A 22,016-nucleotide genomic window follows, 5' to 3' on the forward strand; every position below is an offset into this window, starting at 1 on the left:
GAGTACCAACAGAACCTTTATAGAAAACCATGTCATCCTATAATGTACACACACATGCTTCAAAGCTTTCAGACTTGGCCTGGTTCCAGTATTCCTCTGCCTTTTTATACAAGGCGAGAATCCCTTTGTTACATGAGTATACCTGCGGAGGTCTTGAAAGGAGAGGGAAGGTTAGACTACATTTTAGAAATCTCTAAAAATTACCAAAAATACCTTTCCCCACACAAAGTTTTATGAACTGGAAGCTTGGAATTTCCCAGTGTTAGAAGCAAGGGCTGTATATACAGAACTAAGGGTCTGAAGCACAGGAAGCCAGACTAAAAACTCTGGACATTTTATTTCCTGGCCCCAGAGACGTGACCCAGATCAAGATTCTAAAGGTTTATACCCCTGTCATAAGGCAAGGGCAGTATTGCTCATGCTCAGGGTCTGTTCTTACACCAGAAAGGGAGGATTCCTGACTTTCTAAATGTTTACAGGCACTAGTTACTTGTGTTAGTGTCTGCAGCCCCACCCAAGAGCAGAGCCTTATTGTGACAGCTGCTGAATACACAGTGAGACTATTGCTGGCTCAAAAAACCTATGATCAAAGTGGACAAAGGGAAACAGAGGCCCAGAGATCAGCAGCATAGCTAGGAATGGAAGCCTCCTGATTCCTAGTCGAGACAGCACTTGATCCACATGACCATGCTGCCTCCCCTCATTCAACAAAAAAGCTCCTGTTTTGAGCCCTGATTAGCCAGGAGGTATTGTACCTCACAGCTACCATTTGCCCAGGAGTGAATGTTGGCTCCTTCGTAGCTCAAAGCAGTGTAACTTTGTGGGAGACATGCCAAAGTTGGGAAGAAATGAGGAAACATTTCTGACAAGTTGCCATTTTTAAATGCGATCCCTAAGCGTAAGGGTTGATGCCTGTAGCCTGAGGTACTAAACACTTCCCTTGATAAGCCCCTTCTTTCAATTACTTAGGACTTTGCCAAACTTTAGCTCTCTGGGCTGAAGTCAGTGGGCATTCCAATGATGGGTCCCAGGGCAAGAACTGAGCTGCTAAGTGTAGGACCCTTCCTCTAGATAGAGCTCAGAAGAAAATGGTTTCTCCAGCCCATGAAAGTTTGATAGTTCAAGAAGTTTCCTGTTCCACACTGGGACAGGACAAAGACTTTCCAAAGTTTTTCATAACACACCCTACACTCTGCAAAAAGAGTTCAGCCTCCAAATAGCTGAATCAGGCAGAGCTTGAGACCAGAACCTGGGTCTCTTACATTCCAGGTGAGTATTCTGAGAACCAAGCAATTCTTAGGTGTTCTTGTGGGTTGACCAGAAATTGGAGCCTGAGGAAAAAAACCTTCCAACAAGATTTTAACCAAAACCAACCCTTTCCACTGAAAAGTTTCAGTTGTCATTAATCATCATTTTCTACCCAAAAACATTCAGTCAAAAGCTCTCACTGCCCAGCTCTGAAGATTTGTTAAAAAAGAGTGATGAAGTTGGGGATGGGGTCTGTATTTAGAGATACCCATTGAACCAGAGGTAATCATATGTATTCCTAACAAGCAACTATGGGCTTGTACACGCTACCACTTATGTGTCACTCAGGGGTGTGAACAAGCCACCCCCCGGAGCAACATAAGCCACATTGACTTAAGCGTGGATGTGGACAGTGCTATATCGATGGAAGCACTTCTCCCATTGAGAGCATCTGCCTCTCGCGGAGCTGGGTTTTTTATGCTGACAGGATACATAAAATCTCTCTTCACCAGATGTCCTACAGCTGCATCAAAATAGTACTTCCAGTGTAGACTAGCCCTGTGACTATTATACTTATGGCTTAAGGAGGTCAGGCTACTTAATAGATCTGGAGTCACACTCAAGTTTTTTTTTTTTTTTACACTTAAGAGTGCCTGGAGCATTGATGAGGCTAGAAGGCTGAACAACTTGTTTTGTTTGTTTTGCTGAACAACCAGCAAATGATTTCTCCATACTTCCGAAGAACTATGCAGAATAGAAGGAGAAAAGGCATTTTCTTCTTCAGGATGATTTGGGACATTTAGGAGTCAAGGTTTCTCTTCTTTATCCTGCAGAAGGATTAAACACAATTTTGGTGAGTCATGGCCTTAAAAAAACTTCATAAAGCACCCAGTGAAGTTATGGATTGCAATATTGATCAGCTTGAAGACGATGCTGAGACATCTTAGAAATCAGAATGTCCTCTGCATGCTCCATTAGTTACCTTTTGTTCCTTTCTTTGTTCAATGGAAATAGAAATGGAATTGTAAGGTTGGACCACCACACCACCTCATTACCCACTGTACTTAATTGAATACAAACTTTTTGAAATATGCTGTGACAGTTATAATTTCTTCTCCCCTTTATTCCCTTTAAATTTTTCTGGAAAAGGTGATAACCAGCATGAATTGGAGTAAAAGCAAGGTTAAATATGCAAAGGTCAAAACACAGTAAAGACCAATCTTGGTCTATTTAAGAAAGAAATTAATTTTAAAAGCAGTTCTTATTTGGAAGTATTCAGAAGAAAAATTTCTGCTTTCCAGCCATGAAAAATGTCATCTTGCCACCTACTCTTAGATCCATGCAAAGATCATTTTCCTGCCTCATTACTTGAGCCACATCACCCAACCTTTTGCATGCTTCCATTGTACGTTTGACAATTTAGCCAGTCTTGAATTGTTCTCCCATATTCTTTGGGAGAAGGAAAACTTTAAATTACACAATTGGAAAATTATGTATTTTTTATATCTTCACATAACTCAGCTAATAAGTTGATGTTTAGGGGATTTAAACATGTGCTCAAAGTTAAGCAGATGGGGCTTTCCTAGATAGGGGCCCATGTGCAGAAAGTTACAGCCTGAGCGGTAAAGATTTTACAAATAAGAGCATAGAATCCAGACCCTTCTGATAGGCAGCTAGGGTCTGTTTCTGATGAACCCTCACTGGCTGCCTGGGTCTTTTCCTACCTTTGTTTGCTTGCAGACATCTGCCATGGAGCTGTGCTCTCCAGTTCTCTCCTAGAATTTCATCTCTCCAGACAGCTTTTCCCAGTTTGTTGCTGAGAAGTTTTCCTCAGGATCTCTTAGACTCTCTTACAACCCCCTGGAACTCCCGCTGCCCTCCAGGGCTGGTCCCTACAACACCTCCCTGGTGACTCTTCAGTCCTTCCTTTATAGGGAGCCACCCAGTTTGGTTTTCCCCAGTTGGGACTAATCCTTGATTACCTGCCTCCCTTCCAGGTGCCACAGAAAGGGCTAACTGGGCTCTCTGACTCCCCTTAACCCTATCATCAGTATGGGCTTTATACACACATCACAGCGAGGTTAGTAGTGGAAAGTGTTTTGCAACCTCACCTGTCACTATGAGACACCATGATGGTCTAGTATATCAGGTGTCACCTCCAGGAAGGAAGATGGTCCAGTAGGCTGACAGGTGGGTAAACTCTGCTATATCCTGAGGTGTTCATCAGAGCACAAGGCCCTGGACAGAGGTCTGCTCCATTCAATGTCTCAGTTTCCCACTCTGCCTCTGGCTTACATAACAGGAGCCTCTTAAAGGTACAGTATCCCAGACTTCCTCAATGACATGAGGCAAGTCACTTAAGGTGGAATGCTCAAAAGAAGTTAGAAGCCCTTTTGAGCATCTCACACTTAGTGTCTGTGCCTTGGGGATGCATCTGTACAATGGGGCTAATAGTGCTTCCCTTCTTCACAGGGGTGCTTTGAGGTAAAATTCATTAAAGAGTGTTAGGGGATCAGTTCTTACAGTGAGGGTGTGGCCTAGTGGATAGCATGTTTGAACTGAGGTCTCTCGAGACCTCAGTTCAATCCCAGATCTAGCACTGGGTGACCTTGGGCAGGTCACTTCTCCTTCCCTATGCTTCATTTTCCCCTTCTATAAAATGGGGATCATGATACCAAACTCCTTTGGAAAGTGCTTTGAGATCTATAGCTGGAAAGAGGTGGAGTGTTGTTATAGAAGTACCTTACTCATACAGGATATCACAAATGCTACCTATCCCTTTTTCATTGCATCTTTCACATTTATAGGTTGAGGAAAGATAATACTGTAAGTCCACTGATGGATGCAACACAATTAGGTACTTTCTAGTGCTGAATGATTATTTTCAGTGGCTAAAGTTAAAAGAATGTCAATAAGAATTTGAGTAATAGAATTTGAGCAAATAAATGATCTTCCTCTTCATTATGATAGTTGAATTTTAATTAGTTTTTTTAAGTTTGTGGAAGCCCAGTACTGTTGAACTATGCACCTCCTGTATATACTAATTTTCAATGGCTATTGAAATTCTGAAACTCCACCATTTGAACTGTTTGTTATACTCATGGTGGACAAACAGAAGTTGGATAAATTAAAAGAAACTCGCACTGAAAGGTAGAAAGGTAAAGACTTTATTTCTTAGAATCCAGAACCTTAACATACAAGAACCAAAAACAGAGAGACACGAAGCAGGCTGCTCACTACATCAGAGAGCTAAAACTCATCCAACCTTGCTTTAGGCTGGCTTTTTGCCAACTGACTGATCACACCCCACACACTTCCCTCAGAACTCCCTAGCCTGCAAGAGGGACCAGGAAACCCTTTATGATTTAAAATTATGGCTTGTAATTTGTACACAATTTTCAATACATCACACTGTTCATGAACATTAGACAGCCAGATCCTCAGTTAGCATAAATCTGCTCAAGTAGATTATGTCATCTTACACCAGCTGAGGATAACACAAATTATGTCAGTTTACACCAGCTGAGGATCCAGCCCAGAAAGTAGATAAATAACTGTCACAGGGTCACTCACCACATTGGCACCTCCTGCTGGGCATTTCAGGAATTAGTTCAGTCCCAGCAGATGCACCCTCAGGTGGTAGTGGCTCTCTTCTCTTTGCCTCCAGACTCATTACAACTCCTTCCTCTCAGTATCTGCTTTGTGGCACAGCCCTCCAGCCATGTCACCATCTGGTATCCCCCCTTTCTGGGGGAGTCCTCCAACAAGAGCCCAGCCACCCCTCGCAGCAGCTTGGCAGTCCACACAGCCTGGCTGCTGCTACAGTGGGTAGCCAGGCCCAAACAGCAGCTTCCTGCTGCCTCTTCCTTCCAGCTCACTTTCTCTACTTCCCCACAGCCTCAGTTCCTTTGGCTCCTGCCTCTGAATCCAGCTTCTTTGCCCTCTTCCCAGGGCCTCCAGCCTGCAATTCCTGGCAGCGCGCAAGGAGCCCTCTAAGAGGCTAGTCTTCTCCCTAGGGCTCCTTGCAGAAGACTAACTTGCTCTGGTCTGCAGCTTCCTTTTATATGGGACGGCTAGGCCCTGATTGGCTGGCCCAGCTCCCGCCCTAATTGTCTGCAGTCACCACCCTAATTGGCTGTTTCCCCTGCAGCCACTCCTTTGGCTGCCTGCTGCTTAGCCTCCCTAGGCTGGTTTTATCCCTCCCAGGGCCAGTCCTAATGCATTCCGGGAAGTGGGCGGGTGTCCCGTCACAATAACTAATGGGAATGCCATTTATTTGTTAAAATGAAGCATGCAACAGGTATCTCTTCATTACTGCTTTCATACACAGCCCTTGCTTAGGGCACATGCTGTGCTATCAGTAATCAGCAGGAATTGATGAAAAATCAGTGCGAAGAAAGAGCCATTTGAATTCATCTTCATTTTTTATGCCTTTGACTTAGCTTTAGCTGATTTGTTCTTCTTTGTGCTCATTTTCAAACAGTATTTAAAAGGATGTTGCACTGTCCATATCCTCCCTACATGCTCTCCAGCTCTGACCCCATTTGAGCTTGAGCCATGAAGGGGTATCATGATAATCACTTCCAACCTCTCAAGGGATATGTTATATTATTCACAAGAGTCCCATGCTTATGGGAGATAAGTGGTTACATGTAGGAAAGCATCTTCAGCAACTGCCAGTGATTAAATCTTCTATCATGGAATTTGACACCTTAACCATGGATTGCTGTGGAAGTTAAACACTAAGGCCCAGATACAGAGAGGTGTGGAAATCCATGGACGTTAGGAGCCTAAATACCCTAAACTGAGATCTGGAGCCAGACTTTCCCAGAATTCACGGATGTTCAGAGCTATGGTTTTAGTTCAAGCCCATTATCACCTACGTGGGTATTGATTGACCACAATTAGTAATTTACTACCGATAATTGTGTGCTCAGATTGGCTTTGACATATAAAATAATCTCAATGGAATACTTTGTCGTTCTGAATTAATTTTACTTGCAGACAGCATCCAAAAATATCAAGAATAGAGGATCCAAATTCTCTGCGAGTGCAAATCATCACAGATGTATTGATTTCTGTAGAGCTGTGCCGATTTATAACATTAGAGAATTTAGTCCCAAAGGTATACTAGACTGATATCAGAGTAGTAGCTATTTTTAGGTAATATATTAGGTAGTAATTTCCGCAAGTGCTCTAAACAAAGGGTTGTTGTCATCCTGGAGAACTTGGAATCAATCTAATCTATATTTGAAAAGTGTCTTGGAAGTAGTGCATGGCTATTAATAATGTTGTAGGAGACTTCACTTTCATTTACAGTTACAGAATCCCTTTGCACCCGGAGGCTGAGAATACTTGAGTACTTAGGGGCAGTCATTATTTTCTACCTTCCCAGTGTCATCTTAGCACTTAAAATAGTCTCTCTTTGCAAGGAAATTGCTGAAAGCAAAGGACAGATAATGCAGGAAAATACTTAAGGCATTGGGGTGTGATAAGGTAAAATGGAAAGAGAAAGAAGTCTGTTAACATTTAAAAAGCTTTCAGTCTGTTCCTGACTTTACTATGCCCCCCATGTATACTCATTTCTGAGCAAACCTCACCAGCTTTGCTATGCAACATCACTTCATGGCATCATACAGAAAGGACACCACCAAGGTTAAGTTCACATTGCAGGCTCAGAAGGAAGGTCTTGTGGTTAAGAGGATTCAGGAGATCTCTGTTCAGTTCCCTGCTCTGACACAGGTTTACTGTGTGACATTGGACAAGTCACCTAATCTCTCTGTATCTCATTTCCCCATCTGTAAAACAGGGATAATAATGCTGTTCTTATCTTATTTTGTATATTTAATCCATATGCTCTTCAGCAGAGCTCCGAGAAATTTTTCAGCCAAAATTTGTTTTGGTTTGGGGTTTTGTGGCCAAAAATGTGGATTCAATTCAACCAAAACATTTTGTGGATTTGTTTTGAGTTCAACAAATTGTTTCAGTCAAACTAAAAAAACAAAATCCAGGAAAGCTGACATGTTTTGTTTTGACATTTCTGAAATGAAGCATTTCAATTTTTCACATTGAAATAATATTTCATTGAGAAATGATCTTACTTTTATTTTTTTTAAATGTTAAAAATTTTTAGCTTCGGTGGACCAAATCGTTTTATTTGACCTGAAATGAATTGTTTTTCAACTTTTCGATTTGCTAAATATTCTGGAAAAAAAATTTGTTTGTGGTCGATGGTCGGTTGGTTGGGGTTGGTTGGTTGGTTGGTTGGGGTCGATGGTTGGTTTTTTCGAACAGACAGAGAACTGAAAAATCAGTTATTCACCCATCGTTGCACCTCAGGGCCGGGACTGCCTCTAAGTATGTGTTTCCCTTCACAGATTGCCCTAGCAGGCACTTTGCCAACTTAGGAGTTTGACAGCAACTTCCCAGCAGTCCTTGCAGGGAAATAAAAAGAGGAGAAAGGGACAAGAGAAAGCAGGAAATAAAGGATACAATGTAACAGGGATTAAAAGTCAACTCTAAGACTGGTGTGGTTAGAAATTCCAATATTTTTCTCACAACACCAAAGACTATCAACAGAAGATGTTTGCGGCCTCTCTTTTTAACTCATTTTTTTTTATTGTGGAAGTACAGCGCACATTAAAAAGGAGAGGATGATTTTTAAAAGATAGTTTTAAAAAAGAATGATTTAAACTTAGAAAGTCATATTATGATTACAGTATTAATATATTCCGGGGCTTATTTATAGTCCATTGCTACATTACTACTCAGGTACGTTGTGAAGTACCACAGGCCTCATACTTCAGAAAGTACCTAAAACATGTACCAATAAATCATACCCTGGTACATTTTAATGCTATAGTAATACACATGTAGGTGGTGATCATACAGCCACATTTCCATCATGGGTTCTGCTGATTAACCACTAGACTAATATAGCATTTGAGGCCCCCTGTAATATTGCAATGCTACCGTACAGTCATAACTTGCAATTACCCATGAATTATTCTCAATATAATGGTTTGATCCTCAGCTTTACACAGCTGAGGATCTGCCCCCATAGATATATACTGGGCCATATCCATCCCTGTTGTAACTCCCCTTAATTTCCTGGACTTACATCAGGGGGAAAGATGACCTACAGTTCCTAGCCAGGATGATAGCTCTCATGAACAGCTTGATGAAAAGCCCATTGATGTCAAAGGGATTAATTCAAATCAGGCCCTTAAATTTTGGATTTCATTTTTTTTCAGGTCTAAAGAGTCTTTTCACTATAGTAGAGAATGAATAAGTAAAAGCCTGACATTTAAAAGAGGCTTCCGAACTTTGGAAATTATTATCGTTTAAAGCAGGAATCTTCTTCAATGGTTTCTATAATTCTCTAAATTACCCACTTTACCAACTTTTCATGCCCCAAGGTTAGCAACTTTCTCCCTAGCAGAAAACCTGATCGCTGCTAAATAAATCAATAGCTTCAAAGGCTGCTCCCAGGTATTCTGTGTCCAAAACCACATCGGAAGAAGAGAAATAATAGGGAAGAGCAAGCAGAAAATAATACATGCAAATCTCCCCTTTTACATTAAACTATCAGTTACAGTATTGACATTTCTATGAGAGTAGGAAGATGTGAGTCCAATGATTCCAGTTTAATAGAACTTGAGTTTGTTCACCTGCAGGGTATTTTGCAAGGTTCAACTAGTTACCCAGGGTCGGGTTTTCTCTTTAGTTTATTTTTGTTTTCCCCTCCCTATCTGGTGGTTGGAGTCTAATTCAGTTTTGAAAAAGTAACTAACAATAATAATACCTAGCTCATAGGTTGCCCTTTCCGTGAGTAGATCTCAAAGCACTTTACAAAGGAGGTCAGAATCATTATCCCCATTTTACAGGTTTGGAAACTGAGGCATGGGGCGGTGAAGTGAATTTCCCAGAACCACCCAGCTGGCTAGTGGCCAAACCAAAAATGGAACCCAGGTTTCCTGAGTCCCAGTCTGGTCCCAGACTCTAGCCACTAGGTCACACGGCAAATGTCTGCTTGTAATATGCTTGTAAATGAATTATTACTTCTATTGCAGTAGAACCTAGAGGCCCCAGCCCAGGTCAGTGGCCTATGGTTCTAGATGCCGTACAAACACATCATAAGAGACAGATCCTGACCCAAAGAGCTTATATTGAAAATAGGGTTAGGAAGGGACACACAAGTTCCACTGAGTCGCCCAAGGCTGGATAGTAGGTCAGTAGCCAAGCCAAGACGAGAACCCTCCGCTATCTGAGCCCTAGGCCAGTGCCCTATTTGCTAGACCGGGATGCCCCTCTTTAGAAGGTGAAGCAGTTTGTTCCAAACCCTCAATCCAGCACCCACCCTAAGCCGCTGGGCTCGGCCACAGGGTAGTTCCCCAGGGAGCTGGGGCGGAGGCATGGAAGGCAGGCCCCACCCCTAAGCCGCTGGGCTCGGCCACGGGGTAGTTCCCCAGGGAGCTGGGGCGGAGGCATGGAAGGCAGGCCCCACCCCTAAGCCGCTGAGCTCGGCCACGGGGTAGTTCCCCAGGGAGCTGGGGCGGAGGCATGGAAGGCAGGCCCCACCCCTAAGCCGCTGAGCTCGGCCACGGGGTAGTTCCCCAGGGAGCTGGGGCGGAGGCATGGAAGGCAGGCCCCACTAGGCACTGCAGTCACGAAGCACTCCCTCTCCAGGGAAGAGGATCTGCATAGTAGTGGACCCTCCAGCCTGCACCCAGCCAGTCCTTGACCTGTCCCCACCCCTTTGTTGTGGAGTCCTGCACTGTGCAGGGCCAAGTGTCACTGCATGGTCTCTCATGGGACTCCCCCCCCCCCCCCCCCCCGCGCAGAGCAAAAGCACAGGGGCTACGTTGTAGGCGGGGGTGGAGGGAAGGGCATGCTTTCTGCACGTATCTCCGCCGCTGCAAGGGAGGCGGGCTGTTCCCACTGCTGGAGGGCAGGGCACTGCCACCGGGAAAGGTTGGTGGTTCTTTAGTGAGGCGCATCGTACATGAACCCAAACCTGGGGAATTAGAGCCACCGTGCTAAGTCCAGTCAGGCCCCGTGCGTTTCCCTGTTAAAGGAAATGTTATGGCTGCAAGAAAAAAACCAAAACACCGGGGAGACACTCGACAGATTTGACGATTCGCACTGTCTGAGAGCCCCTAATTTTGTCCTCCAACAATTCTGTTCATCTCAGTCTTCGCCACCCTGGGGCCTGATTCTTCACCACCCTGCCCTTTGCATGGCCATTTTCACCAGTGCAAAGTACATGTAAAACAACACCAGATCAGAACAGGACCATTTTATGCCCCCTTTGCATTAGCTTTGCCATGGTCTTGATGACTGCAGAAGCTGTGGGGCAATGGAGAATCAGGCCCACTAGCTGAATACATCATTTGAGGTCTTCCTTTTCCCTCTTTAAAAAGAACAGGAGGACTTGTGGCACTTTAGAGACTAACCAATTTATTTGAGCATAAGCTTTCGTGAGCTACAGCTCACTTCATCGGATGCATCTCATGAAAGCTTATGCTCAAATAAATTGGTTAGTCTCTAAAGTGCCACAAGTCCTCCTTTTCTTTTTGCGAATACAGACTAACACGGCTGCTACTCTGAAACTTTTCCCTCTTTGTCTCTCATTCTTTTTGTGTATTGAAGGAGAGGCTTTTGAAACCTGCCTTTCCTCCATTCCCAACCTTGGCCTCCCTTCCTGTCAATCCAAACAGATGCATTTCCTTCTCTGACTCCCATGATCTTTGGATCAGAACCAAGTGCATTTTGTTTTGAAGGTTCAGACAGTTTCTTATTTCGTCTGAACACATTGGCCTAGCTCTATCAACGGACATAACAGTTAGCACATAATCACTGGTTGGATAGAAAAGCTACCTTAAAAGGTATGCAAGACAATTAACAAAGGGATAATCAAGGGCTGCAATGTACAGTAAGTACTAGGAGGAAAGGTTTCTAATAATTCCATTGTTTAATAAGGCACATATTCCTTTAAAAAGACCTTTGGAGTTCATGAAGTTCCATTAAAATTATTTGCATTTTTTTCATTTATGAAGTGTATACTCAGATAGCTGTAAGGCAACTAAATTATACTAGAAAACAGTTTTACAGTTCATAGTTGTAATTAATAGCTGGAGAAACCCCAGAATGGAATGTGTTCAGAATGTCTAAAGAATCTTTCAAAAGTATTATGCAAATATCCTATCTGGATTTTAGAGGTCCTGAAAATAAAGGTTTTGGTTAGCTGCTGCTGTTCCCAGTGATGGTCACTGCTAGATCAAGAGTCTTGGCAGCTGTTATAAAACTTGTTCTTGTCTTAAGAGAGAACCTGAGTACATTTCCTAGAAAAGGACCTGTTCAATGCTACTTCTCCTAGCCCGTCACTGCCACATTGTACAGCCAAAGAGGAGAGTCTGATGTAAAATGAAATGTCATGTTATTGCAGGAAATAGCTTTAAGAACACTTAATACCCTATTATAAAGGTAGCAATTGCTCACGTACAAATGAATGCGATATTTATAAATATAACATACAGGTCAGAGTGTGGGAAGTTAATTTTACTTGCTAGAGATGATTATACATGCCTGACTCATGCCTGCTTTATTTGGCTGCTTGTGCGCTATGGAGGAAAATAGTTACTTTATTATTCCACTCTTCAGAGAGTGGAGATCAGCGAAGTTCCTTCTGGGTGGGATATGATACCAGGGTCTAGTTTCTATAAAATAAGGACAAGAGGCCTGATTGTGCTCTCATACCAGTATAAAACAGGAGCAACTCCATTGAATTATGATGATGAAGATGGTAGGCCTAGAAAGTTAATCCATGGAGCAGGACCACATTATGCAAGGTGCTGTACAAATGCAGACCAAAAAGATGGTCCCTTGCCCAAAGCGTTTACAGTCTAGGTAAGCGAAGATAGTTACACAAATGTAAAACCGGTGCGAGGGGAATCAAAATCAAGCCTAATGTTGTTTTGTGGCTTACACTGATTACTCAATGTCATATCATAGAGTAACAGGGGCCATAGAATTACATTGATTAATAATAATACTAATTATCATTATTCATTTGTATTACAGTAATGTTGGGGAACCCCAGTCATAGAGCAGGACCCCATTGAATTAGGTGTTGTACAAACATAAAACAAAAGGATGATACCTGCTCCAGAGAGCTTCCAAATGAAGCAGATAGAGACATCAATGTTCAGTCCATAGTTTAAATAATTTTTGTACCTATGAATGTTAATAAAGGCATAACAATAATACACAGGTCTTATATCATGCTTTTCAAGCATTCAACAATCATGAGGCAAGCCCCCCAAATCATGAGCATGTCATAAAAATCATGAGATAGAAAATAATAATAATAAATCTGAAGGCTTATTTATTTGCCTGCTGGTTTGTGAGCTTTCAGGGTACACATTTTCAAGTTTTTCTCTGCAATCATGAGGCACTGAAGGATACTTTTTCAAAAAATGAAAATTGAGAGTCTCACATAATCACATGACTTCAGGAGCTGAGGCATCAAGAAAACCCCCAATATCACGACACTTGTGATAAAATCACAACAGTTGGCAATGATGCATCTAACATTTATGTGCTTATTTCGGATAAGTAGAAAATGGCATGGGACAGCGGAGAGTGGAGTTGCAATGGGGAAGGGGCAGTAGTAGGTGGGGGCATTGGAATGGTGGGGGCTGGTTTGCAGAGCAGAGAGAAAGTGGGCTTCCCACGGTTTGCAGAGCTCATGTCCTATGCATTTTAGGAAGTGAGATCTGCTTGTGAAGAGACCTCAGAAAGTTCACAAGAAAGAAATCCCTGCCCTGTAAGAGACTCAAGCCCTGGGCATGTGTCCTCGTGCATAGCTCACCCAGCCAAATGCTGAATCACATAACTGCTGAGCTTGAAGGCTTTTGATGAGGAAAGCTTTCTCTGTTGCTTTCCCATGGGTGAGTTCTCCTGCAAAACAATGCTGTACAACACATTCTGTCTTAAAAGCAACTCATGCAAAATTAATTACACTGTGCAATACTTGTTGGAAAATGCATTTTACTCCAGTTAATCTGAAGAAAAAAATCATATGTGGCAAACGCTGCAGCATAAACAAAAATGGCTGAGTTGATTTAACAGTGTTCAATCAAACCATTGCACATTTAGAACCTTCAAATTAGACTATGTCTGGAGTTCGGAATAAAGGACAAATAAAGCTGGTTGGAAAATGGTAAGTAAAGTGCATAAACTATTTTGAAATGTTCTATGGTTTTGATGAAAAAAGATGAAAACTGAACATCAACATGTTTTCAGTTTTTCATAGCTTTCCAGAACATATATGCATAGATTACAAGGGACCACTGTTAACATCGAGTCTGACCTTCGCTATAACACAGGCCCCACAACTTCCCCACAAGAATTCCTGTTTGAGCTAGAGCAGGTCTTTTAGAAAAACACCAATCTTGATTTAAAAATTGCTCAGTGATGGAGAATCCACCACAACCCCTGGCAAGTTGTTCCAATGGCTAATTACCCTCACTGTTAAAAATGTGCACCTTACTTCCACGAAGAATTTGTCTTCCAACGCTTGGATCTAGTTACACCTTTGCTGGCTAGATTGAAAAGCCCATTATCAAATTTTTGTTCCCCATGTAGGTACGTACTGACTGGCTTTGGGGGTTTTCTGTCTTCCTCCCTTTTCTTTTTTTTCCTTCCCTTCGCTCACCTCCTCCCCATTCCTTTTCACTGGCGAAATGGAAAAAGCGAGGATACAGAAAGAAACCCAACACAAATGTAGGCTGGGGGTGGGGGACATTGTTATATATGTATGTAAAAGCTTGAACAAAATATGTTAACCATCTCTAATCATAGGCCTTCTCACTCCCCTGCAGACTGTGACCCAGCTTTAGGAAGGAGAACAGGAGTTACTGCCTGTTGTGAGCAAGTGGGTGGGGAGAGATTCATAGATTCTATGGCCTGAAGGGACCATTACGATTCATAGATACTAAGGTCAGAAGGGACCATTATGATCATCTAGTCTGACCTCCTACACAACGCAGGCCACCAAATCTCACCCACCCACTCCTGCAATAAACCTCTCACCTATGTCTGAGCTACTGAAGTCCTCAAATCATGGGTTAAAGACTTCAAGGTGCAGAGAATCGTCCAGCAAGTGACCCGTGCCCCATGCCGCAGAGGAAGGCGAAAACCCCCCATGGCCTCTGCCAATCTGCCCTGGAGGAAAATTCCTTCCCGACGCCAAATATGGCGATCAGCTGAACCCTAAGCATGTGGGCAAGATTCACCAGCCAGATATCCAGGAAAGAATTCTCTGTAGTAACTCAGATCCCACCACATCTAACATCCCATCACAGGCCATTGGTCCTATTTACCATGAATAGTTAAAGATCAATTAAATAATGATTATCTAGTTGGACCTGCTGTATAAACACAAGCTGATAAATCTCACCCAGTGATTCCCTCATAAAACCCCATAACTTCTGTTTGAGCTTGGGGGCTTTTCTACCTGGGGACATTAGTGTGGAGGGAGCTAGGGTGTGAATTGAAAACAAAATAGCTAATTCACATTAACTCTCTTTATGGACATTCTTAGGGTGGGTCTACATTACAGTTGCACCCCTGTAGTGTAGACACTTACTATAGCAATGGAAGAGGTTTTTCCATGCACCCTTTTAGGAGGCAGGGGGTAGGTCGACAGAAGAATTCTTCTGTGGATCTGGCTGCATATACAGTGGGGGTTAGGTCAACTTAACTATGCTGCACTGGGAGTGAAATTTTTCACAGCCCTGATCTATGTAGCTAGGTCAACCAAAGTTTTAGATGTAGACCACGCCTCCCTCAGTATTAAGAGTGCCTTTGTGTGCTTTAGCTTAGCACACTCTTAATACAGTGTGAAAGGGTCCACATGGGGAGTTGGTGCGGAGTAGCCAGTGCACATTAACAACTCCAGGCTTTTTCCCCATGTAGACAAGCCCACAGAAAGACATCCTGTCTTGATTTAAAGACTCAAAGTGATGGATTATCCATAATATCCCTAGGTCACTGGTTAATTATCTTCACTATTACAAATTTGCACCTGAATTTTTGTTTGAATTTGTCTAGCTTCAGTTTCCAACCATTGAATCGCACTATGCCTTTGTCTCAGATTAAAGAGCCATCTACTATCAGAAATCTCTTTCTCATGTAGGCATTTGTAGACTGAGATCAAATCACCTCTTAACTTTCTCTTGAATAAGCTAAAGAAGTTGAGCTTCTTTACTCTTGCACTATAAGGCAGGGTTGCCTGACCTTGCATCAGCCTTGTAGCTCTTTTCTGAGCCCTTTCCAATTTTTCAACATCCTTTTTGAAGTGTGGACTCCCAAACTGGACATAGTATTCCAGTAATGATGGTCTCACTAATGCCATAGATAGAGGTAATGCCACCTTCCTACTCCTACTTGATATTCCCCCATGTATACATCGAAAAGATCATGGTCATCCAGTTAGCTACAGCATCACATTGGGAGCTCATGTGCATCAGAGGGGAGGATAACTCAGCGGTTTGAGCATTGGCCTGCTAAACCCAGGGTTGTGAGTTCAATCCTTGAAGGGGCCAGTTAGGGTTCTGGGCCAAAAACTGGGGGTTGGTCCTGTTCTGAGCAGGGCATTGGACTAAATGACCTCCTGAGGTCCCTTCCAACCCTGACATTCTATGAGTTAGTTTTCTACTATGACCCCTACATCCTTTTCACAGTCCCTGCTTTCCAGGATATAGTCTCCCACCTTATAAGTGTGACCTACATTCTGTATTGCTAGATGTACGTAGCCTTATATTTGTATGCACTAAAATACATTTAATTTAAATGAGCCAATGTTACCACACAATCCAGGTCAGCTTGTATAACTGATCTGTCCCCATCATTAACTATCACTCCACCATTTTTTGTCTCATCTGCAAATTTTACCAATAAACCTCTGGCTCTATCTATCATTCAACAGCCGGAATAGCTGGCTGGGCACACGGTCATAAAGCTGCTCCATGAAAAGTGATGAAGTAACTTACTACCTGTCTGGTGGGAAAGGGGAGGAATTGGGACACAATCGTGTACACTGATCAATTCTGCTGGACCCTTTACACTTGTGTGAAGCCTCTTTGGTTTCCCTGGGACATCATGTGGGCACAAGTATCAGCCCACAAAAATCTCCTTGAAAGATTAGGGCCTTCCTCACCAATACTGCAAAAACTTAAGCAAGCTAGTAGCTGTAGTTTCACTGTACTCAATGGGAATCCTCATGAGATCATACTTACGCAGTGCTTAAGTGTTCGAAGGATCAGGGCCTAAGTCTGCAACTAACTTCCTATTCTTAGTCCCTTTTTCATTCCTCCCCTCAATTTTCTAATGTCTTCACAATAACCCCTTTCTGCCGAAAATGTGGAGTGTATGGTCTCCTCCTAGAAGAGAAGTTTGGGGAAACTTTGAAGAATAACCAGACAAAAACATTTTGGAGATACGACCATTTGAAATTTCTCAGAAAAATCTCTAGACTTTTCCCCGTAACATCTAATCTCTAAGATATCCCCAATACAAAAGCATAAAAATACTAAAATATTCCCCCCACCATAGAGGCCACTGTTACTGCTGGTGGGACCCTTCTCCTCCCCCCTTCTTTAGAAGTGTTTTGAGATTTAATATAAATATATGACTACATTTTTTACTGACACTTATTTGTAGCATACACTCAAGCGTCACCATTCATGAATAATACACACATTACAAACACATGCGGATAAAATGTTTGGACCTCACTTCACCATCCTGTCCTATGCCCATATTCACAATTTGCTTCAAGTGTAGCATGTGTGAAACTGGAATAGAGAAGCTTTCCTGGATAGGGTTATGAGGACTCAATCTTGCAAGGGCAGAATGCTCTAACCTGATCCAACAAAATACTTAAGCACATGCTTAAAGTTAAGCACGTGAGCAGTCCCACTGAAGTCCACGGGATTAGTCATATCTTTACAATTGAGTATATGCTTCAATGTTTTGCTGGATTGGGCTTGAATGCTCATCACCTTGCAGGTAAAACTGATATACATTGTAAGATCTTTGGGGCACAAATTGTACAGTCATAATATGTGCATATAGTACGATGGGGCTCTGCTCCTTGAGTGCAGCTATTTTTAGCTGTCCCTCATTTCACTTGTATAACAACATTCATAGCAGAGTCCCAAGAGCTAGGTATTATTAATTATTATTAATTGTGTACAGTGCCTCTATGGCATGCATACACCTATGCAAAATGTATTACCAGTGCAGCCAACTCTTGGGGTTTGTATCACAAGTCTTGCAATATTAGATGTTTTTCTTAAAGCCCCAGCTCCTGGAGACAGGGGATTATGTGCGAATTTCAGCTTTTAAAAGATGTATTTCTAACCTTCGTGGTTTCAGAGAAAAGCCTGAAAATGTGAAGCAAGTGTAATCTACAAGCTCAGAAACCATAAAAAATGTAAAAAGAACCTAACATTTATTAGTGCTTACATTTTAAGATTTTTAAGCCAATCTCATGGTTTTTGGGGAGTGAGGAGTGGAACTCCTGACTCATCATTTTTAAATATTTGGTATCGGCACTGCTGAATTACTCGTAACCCCCCTTTCCTATACCTCTCCCTGCAGAAACTTTATTCTTTGTGGAGCTACAGTCTGACATCTTTTCCCCCAGAGATATTAAGAGAAAGAAGGAATCCGTCAACATCTCTATATCTAAGTATCCCATTATCATTATTAGTGAATAAACAAGGTGGGCTTAAACAAGACTAGGCCCTTTTTGTGCTAGGCATACTACATACCCATTCTAAGAGACAGCCCCAAAGATCTTACAGACTACATAGACAAGAAAAAGGAAATATTATTGTTCTACAGAAGGCAAGTTAAGGCACAGAGTAATCCAGTGATTTACCCAACATCGCACAGGAAGTCTGTGTGATCAGCTGAACCCACATCTCCTAAATCCCCCTCTCATGCCTTAACCACAAGACTATCTTCCTTGCTAGACAGTCTACAGTGCTAGGATTCCCCTTACTGAATGCACAGATCTTCTATTAACTTTAATGGGATTTCTGTGCCAGTGTAATGGTGACAACTAATCCATCGGGTAGCAGTGCCTGGTACTTATCTTCAGAGGGATTAATCATCTGTTCCCTCCACCTGAGCCTCCATAAGGGTGAGCAAAGAAGAGGCACTTGCTCTGTCATTAGTGATTTAGTTTTCCAGTCAGATTTATTAAACTGGGAATATTACACATGCATTTGCTAAGCAGCATACTCTGAACTGTTAACAATTTGCAAGGACAGACTAAGAAGATATATATTTTAAAATATGTGCATGGTGTGCCCGCCTGTTATTAATCTTGACAAGAAATAATTACACACAGTGCTGAGAAGTGAAGCTAATAGCAATTATATTAGAATAGAAAGCAGACATTAGAAGTGTCATGTTAGGTCTGTGTCTGTGCTCCATTTAATTAAGCAGCAGGTTATGTGAAATTTAGTGAAATGTTCTCTTCATTGCTGTAATAAATTATAGAACTATGGTGCATTGATACCAATGAGCTCTAGTTGCAATACAGAATGAATGTGTTAATCTCTGCCTTTGGAGTTGCTTTGGAATAGGATTTCCATGGTATCCTAAGGGGGTTGAACACTCGGCTGAATGGGAATTGGATATCCAAACTCCTTCAGCAGCTTTGGAAGTCTGAGGCTTGTGCTATTTTTTCAATGATCTCTTGTGCGATGCTTGGAGGCGGGGGTAGGGGAGGTGCTCATGGCAGCCAATGCACAGGTGGCCCTGGCTTTCTGACTGTAAGCCACAAGCCCATGAATTCTATTGCCCTTTCTGTAACTGAGCCTTTTTTACTTGGCTTTTAGGGAGCATGTCACAACCAGCACTCAGGTATGAAGTGGGCAAGTACAATGAGTCCTCTCTTGAAGAGGGGGAGCTTATTGTACACCACAGGGAAGCCCCCAGGTCGGTACAGTAAAGCCCTGTTTATCTGACCCTATTTTATTCATCTCTCCGTATTCATGGCACAACCAGTGCACACAGGTCCAGAAGTGGGGTCTCTCTCCTGTAATGCAGCAGCCTCGAACTTTCCTATTCTACAGATTTTTGATGATCCGATCTGGCCCCGGTCCCAATTAGATCAGATAAACGGGGTTCTGCTGTATCAGGACTAAAACCCAAGGCATCCTGGCCCGTAGCTGTTCCAGTACACCACAGTAATGTTTAGACAAATCATTGAGGGTGGGATTTTTCAAGGTGCTTAGCATTCGCGTAATTCTGCTCCCGTTGCCGTAAATGCCATGAAGTCAATGGGACTACTGATGAACTTAAAGTTAGGTAAATGCTTAATTAATTAATTTATTATTATTATTATTATTATTATTATTATTATTATTATTATTTTGATTGGAGACTTTATTCAGTATATTTTCAAAAATCACATTAGTACTATTATTTTATTATGATCATAGGAGATCTAGTTACTTCTGCAGTGCAGACATAATCACACATTACATGATAATAAATAATGTATTATATCTTTGTTGATCATTAAATATTTTGCAATATTAAGACAAACTAATGGATTTATTTAATATTAGCCATATATCTGTATTACAGAATGGTACTTTGAAAGACCAGGAATGCTGGAAATGTTTTGGTGTATCCCAGCTTGCACATATAAAAGATGTTAAAATAAATATCTTCAGAAGTCTGAGTTATTTGTTCCAGTGGGGGAGAAGAAGAATCTCCAGTGGGGATGATAATAAACTTACTGTTCAGCCAAACGAGAAGTCTCATAATTCTGCTGTGCCATGTGAATGTTCTATACTCTAAAGAAATATTCTGGATACAAATTTTCATAGCAAAATACAATAGGTCAGATTGCCTGCTGGCGTACACTGGCATAGCTGCATTGACTCAATGCTGATTTTTGTCCAGCTGAGACTCTGACCCTATATTTGTAGTTATCCAACATTAATAAGTAGCTTTGAATGTATCAGTGGTCAGCTCTGCTATAGAAAATCCTATGTTCCCGTACTTATATCCTATATTTGCAAAGAGCACATCTAAGTCAAGCCTTTGACTTGGCCACTCTGAGTCCACATAGTCACGTACTCGCTGTGCAAAAATGAATTATCCTCTTTTCCCCAAAAGCCATGGGTAATCCAGCCTCCAAATCTGCAATAGAAATCTGTGGTGAAAATGTTTATTTTTAGATAAAGTCTCTTGAGGTGTTTTCTCAAGCCAGCATTTACTTATGTGGTAGAATCCAATCTTATCCAATCCCTTCGCCACACTTGTCCATAATTTGAATGTAATTTAAACCCCATCATTAACACAAAAATCTCTCTTAGCCAAACTGCCCTACATGAAAATCTACTCTGGATCCCAGTTCCCCTTTGGATAAATGAGGTTCTACTGAACGCATCTGGACCCTAGAAAGAACTTATAGCACTTAAGTGACTCAAGTCGTTGCAAATATCTTATAAAACTGGATTACCTTTTCCGAAGTGCCTGTTTTAAGTATTAGGCCATGACATAAGCATTGCAATCCCATAAACTTTAAGACCCAAGTAAAGTACCCGCTTGATTCTGATGAGCAGTCAGCAGGTATAAAAAATCCAAACTTATTTATTTCCAAAGGTTTTGAAACACAAGGGAAAAGAATCAAAGGACAGTGAATAAGGAGACATTCTGAGTATGTCCCAGTAAGATGAACAAGATTAAACCCATGTTAGGATAATGCATCTTTTTAATCACACACACAGCAGTGTGCCGAAAATGACACACACTCACCTTATCCACCACACAGATCTGCCTCTTACTTTGGGCATCAAGGATTTCCACTTCAAAGTAAGTGATTTTTGAATGCCTGAGTGTGGGTGGTGATCTGAATTGGCCAGCACAGAGTACAAGCTGAGACAAGTTGAAAAAAGACCTCATGTCATTCTGTGGTCCCGGCAGCACGGCTCCATGCACAGCAAAGTCCTTCTTGTGTTCTGGAGCGCTGGGTTTATGCCTCCTGAACATTGTGTGACCCAGCAGCAGCAACTGTCATGTCGACACAGGACACTTCCAAGGGGAAATGTGTCCTCCCTGCATCAGTTAAATACAAGCATGGACTGATGAGACATTAAAGGTCAAGTGGCATTCCATGTTGAGAGTCCAGTCTTATTTAGCAGGACTGAAAACAATGGCTCTCTAATCCATTTCTATATTTAACTTGCTATTGTGATGTGCCGCTTTTTTTTTTTAAACCAGCATTTGAAACAACACGTCCTACTTACTCCCTTTATCTTGATTCTCTACTATGACAAGTCAGTCCCTGAAATTCCCGGGCCAGAAAGGAATCAGGAATGAAATGCAAAGAATTCCACAGTTATCTATCTGGGTTAGGTGTTTAAACATGTCCATATATGAAAAATATGTGAAACGTTGTCTACCGTAGAGATGGTTGTTAATGCGCAAGGGGAAGTTAAAACAACAAAATGCCAGGAGTTCATCAGCAGAACTTGAGAGCTGCTGACATATCCTGGTGGCAGAAAAGGATTGGCATTTGGCTACATTTAATGCAATGCATGGTATGTTACATATTCAGAGCAGAATTCTCTCCTCAGCTATGCCAGTACCCTTGAAGCCAAAGAAATTATACCAGTGCAAGACTCCATTTCAGGAAAGCATTTATACTCAGAAAGAATGAAATCAATGGGACT

At 42.0% G+C, this 22,016-nt stretch overlaps 1 protein-coding gene across 1 annotated transcript in view; it reads right to left on the reverse strand.

Moving 5' to 3' along the window:
* Window positions 1–21,333, reverse strand: part of TECRL (trans-2,3-enoyl-CoA reductase like) — a 123,124-nt gene extending 101,791 nt beyond the window's left edge. The window contains exon 1 of the mRNA XM_073340004.1: window positions 21,100–21,333. Within this exon, the coding sequence (XP_073196105.1) occupies window positions 21,100–21,333 (234 nt within the window). The remainder of the gene's footprint in view (window positions 1–21,099) is intronic.
* Between the last annotated feature and the right edge of the window lie 683 nt (window positions 21,334–22,016).

This window comes from Lepidochelys kempii, chromosome 4, assembly GCF_965140285.1.
Source record: "Lepidochelys kempii isolate rLepKem1 chromosome 4, rLepKem1.hap1, whole genome shotgun sequence".
Taxonomy (NCBI): domain Eukaryota; kingdom Metazoa; phylum Chordata; order Testudines; family Cheloniidae; genus Lepidochelys; species Lepidochelys kempii.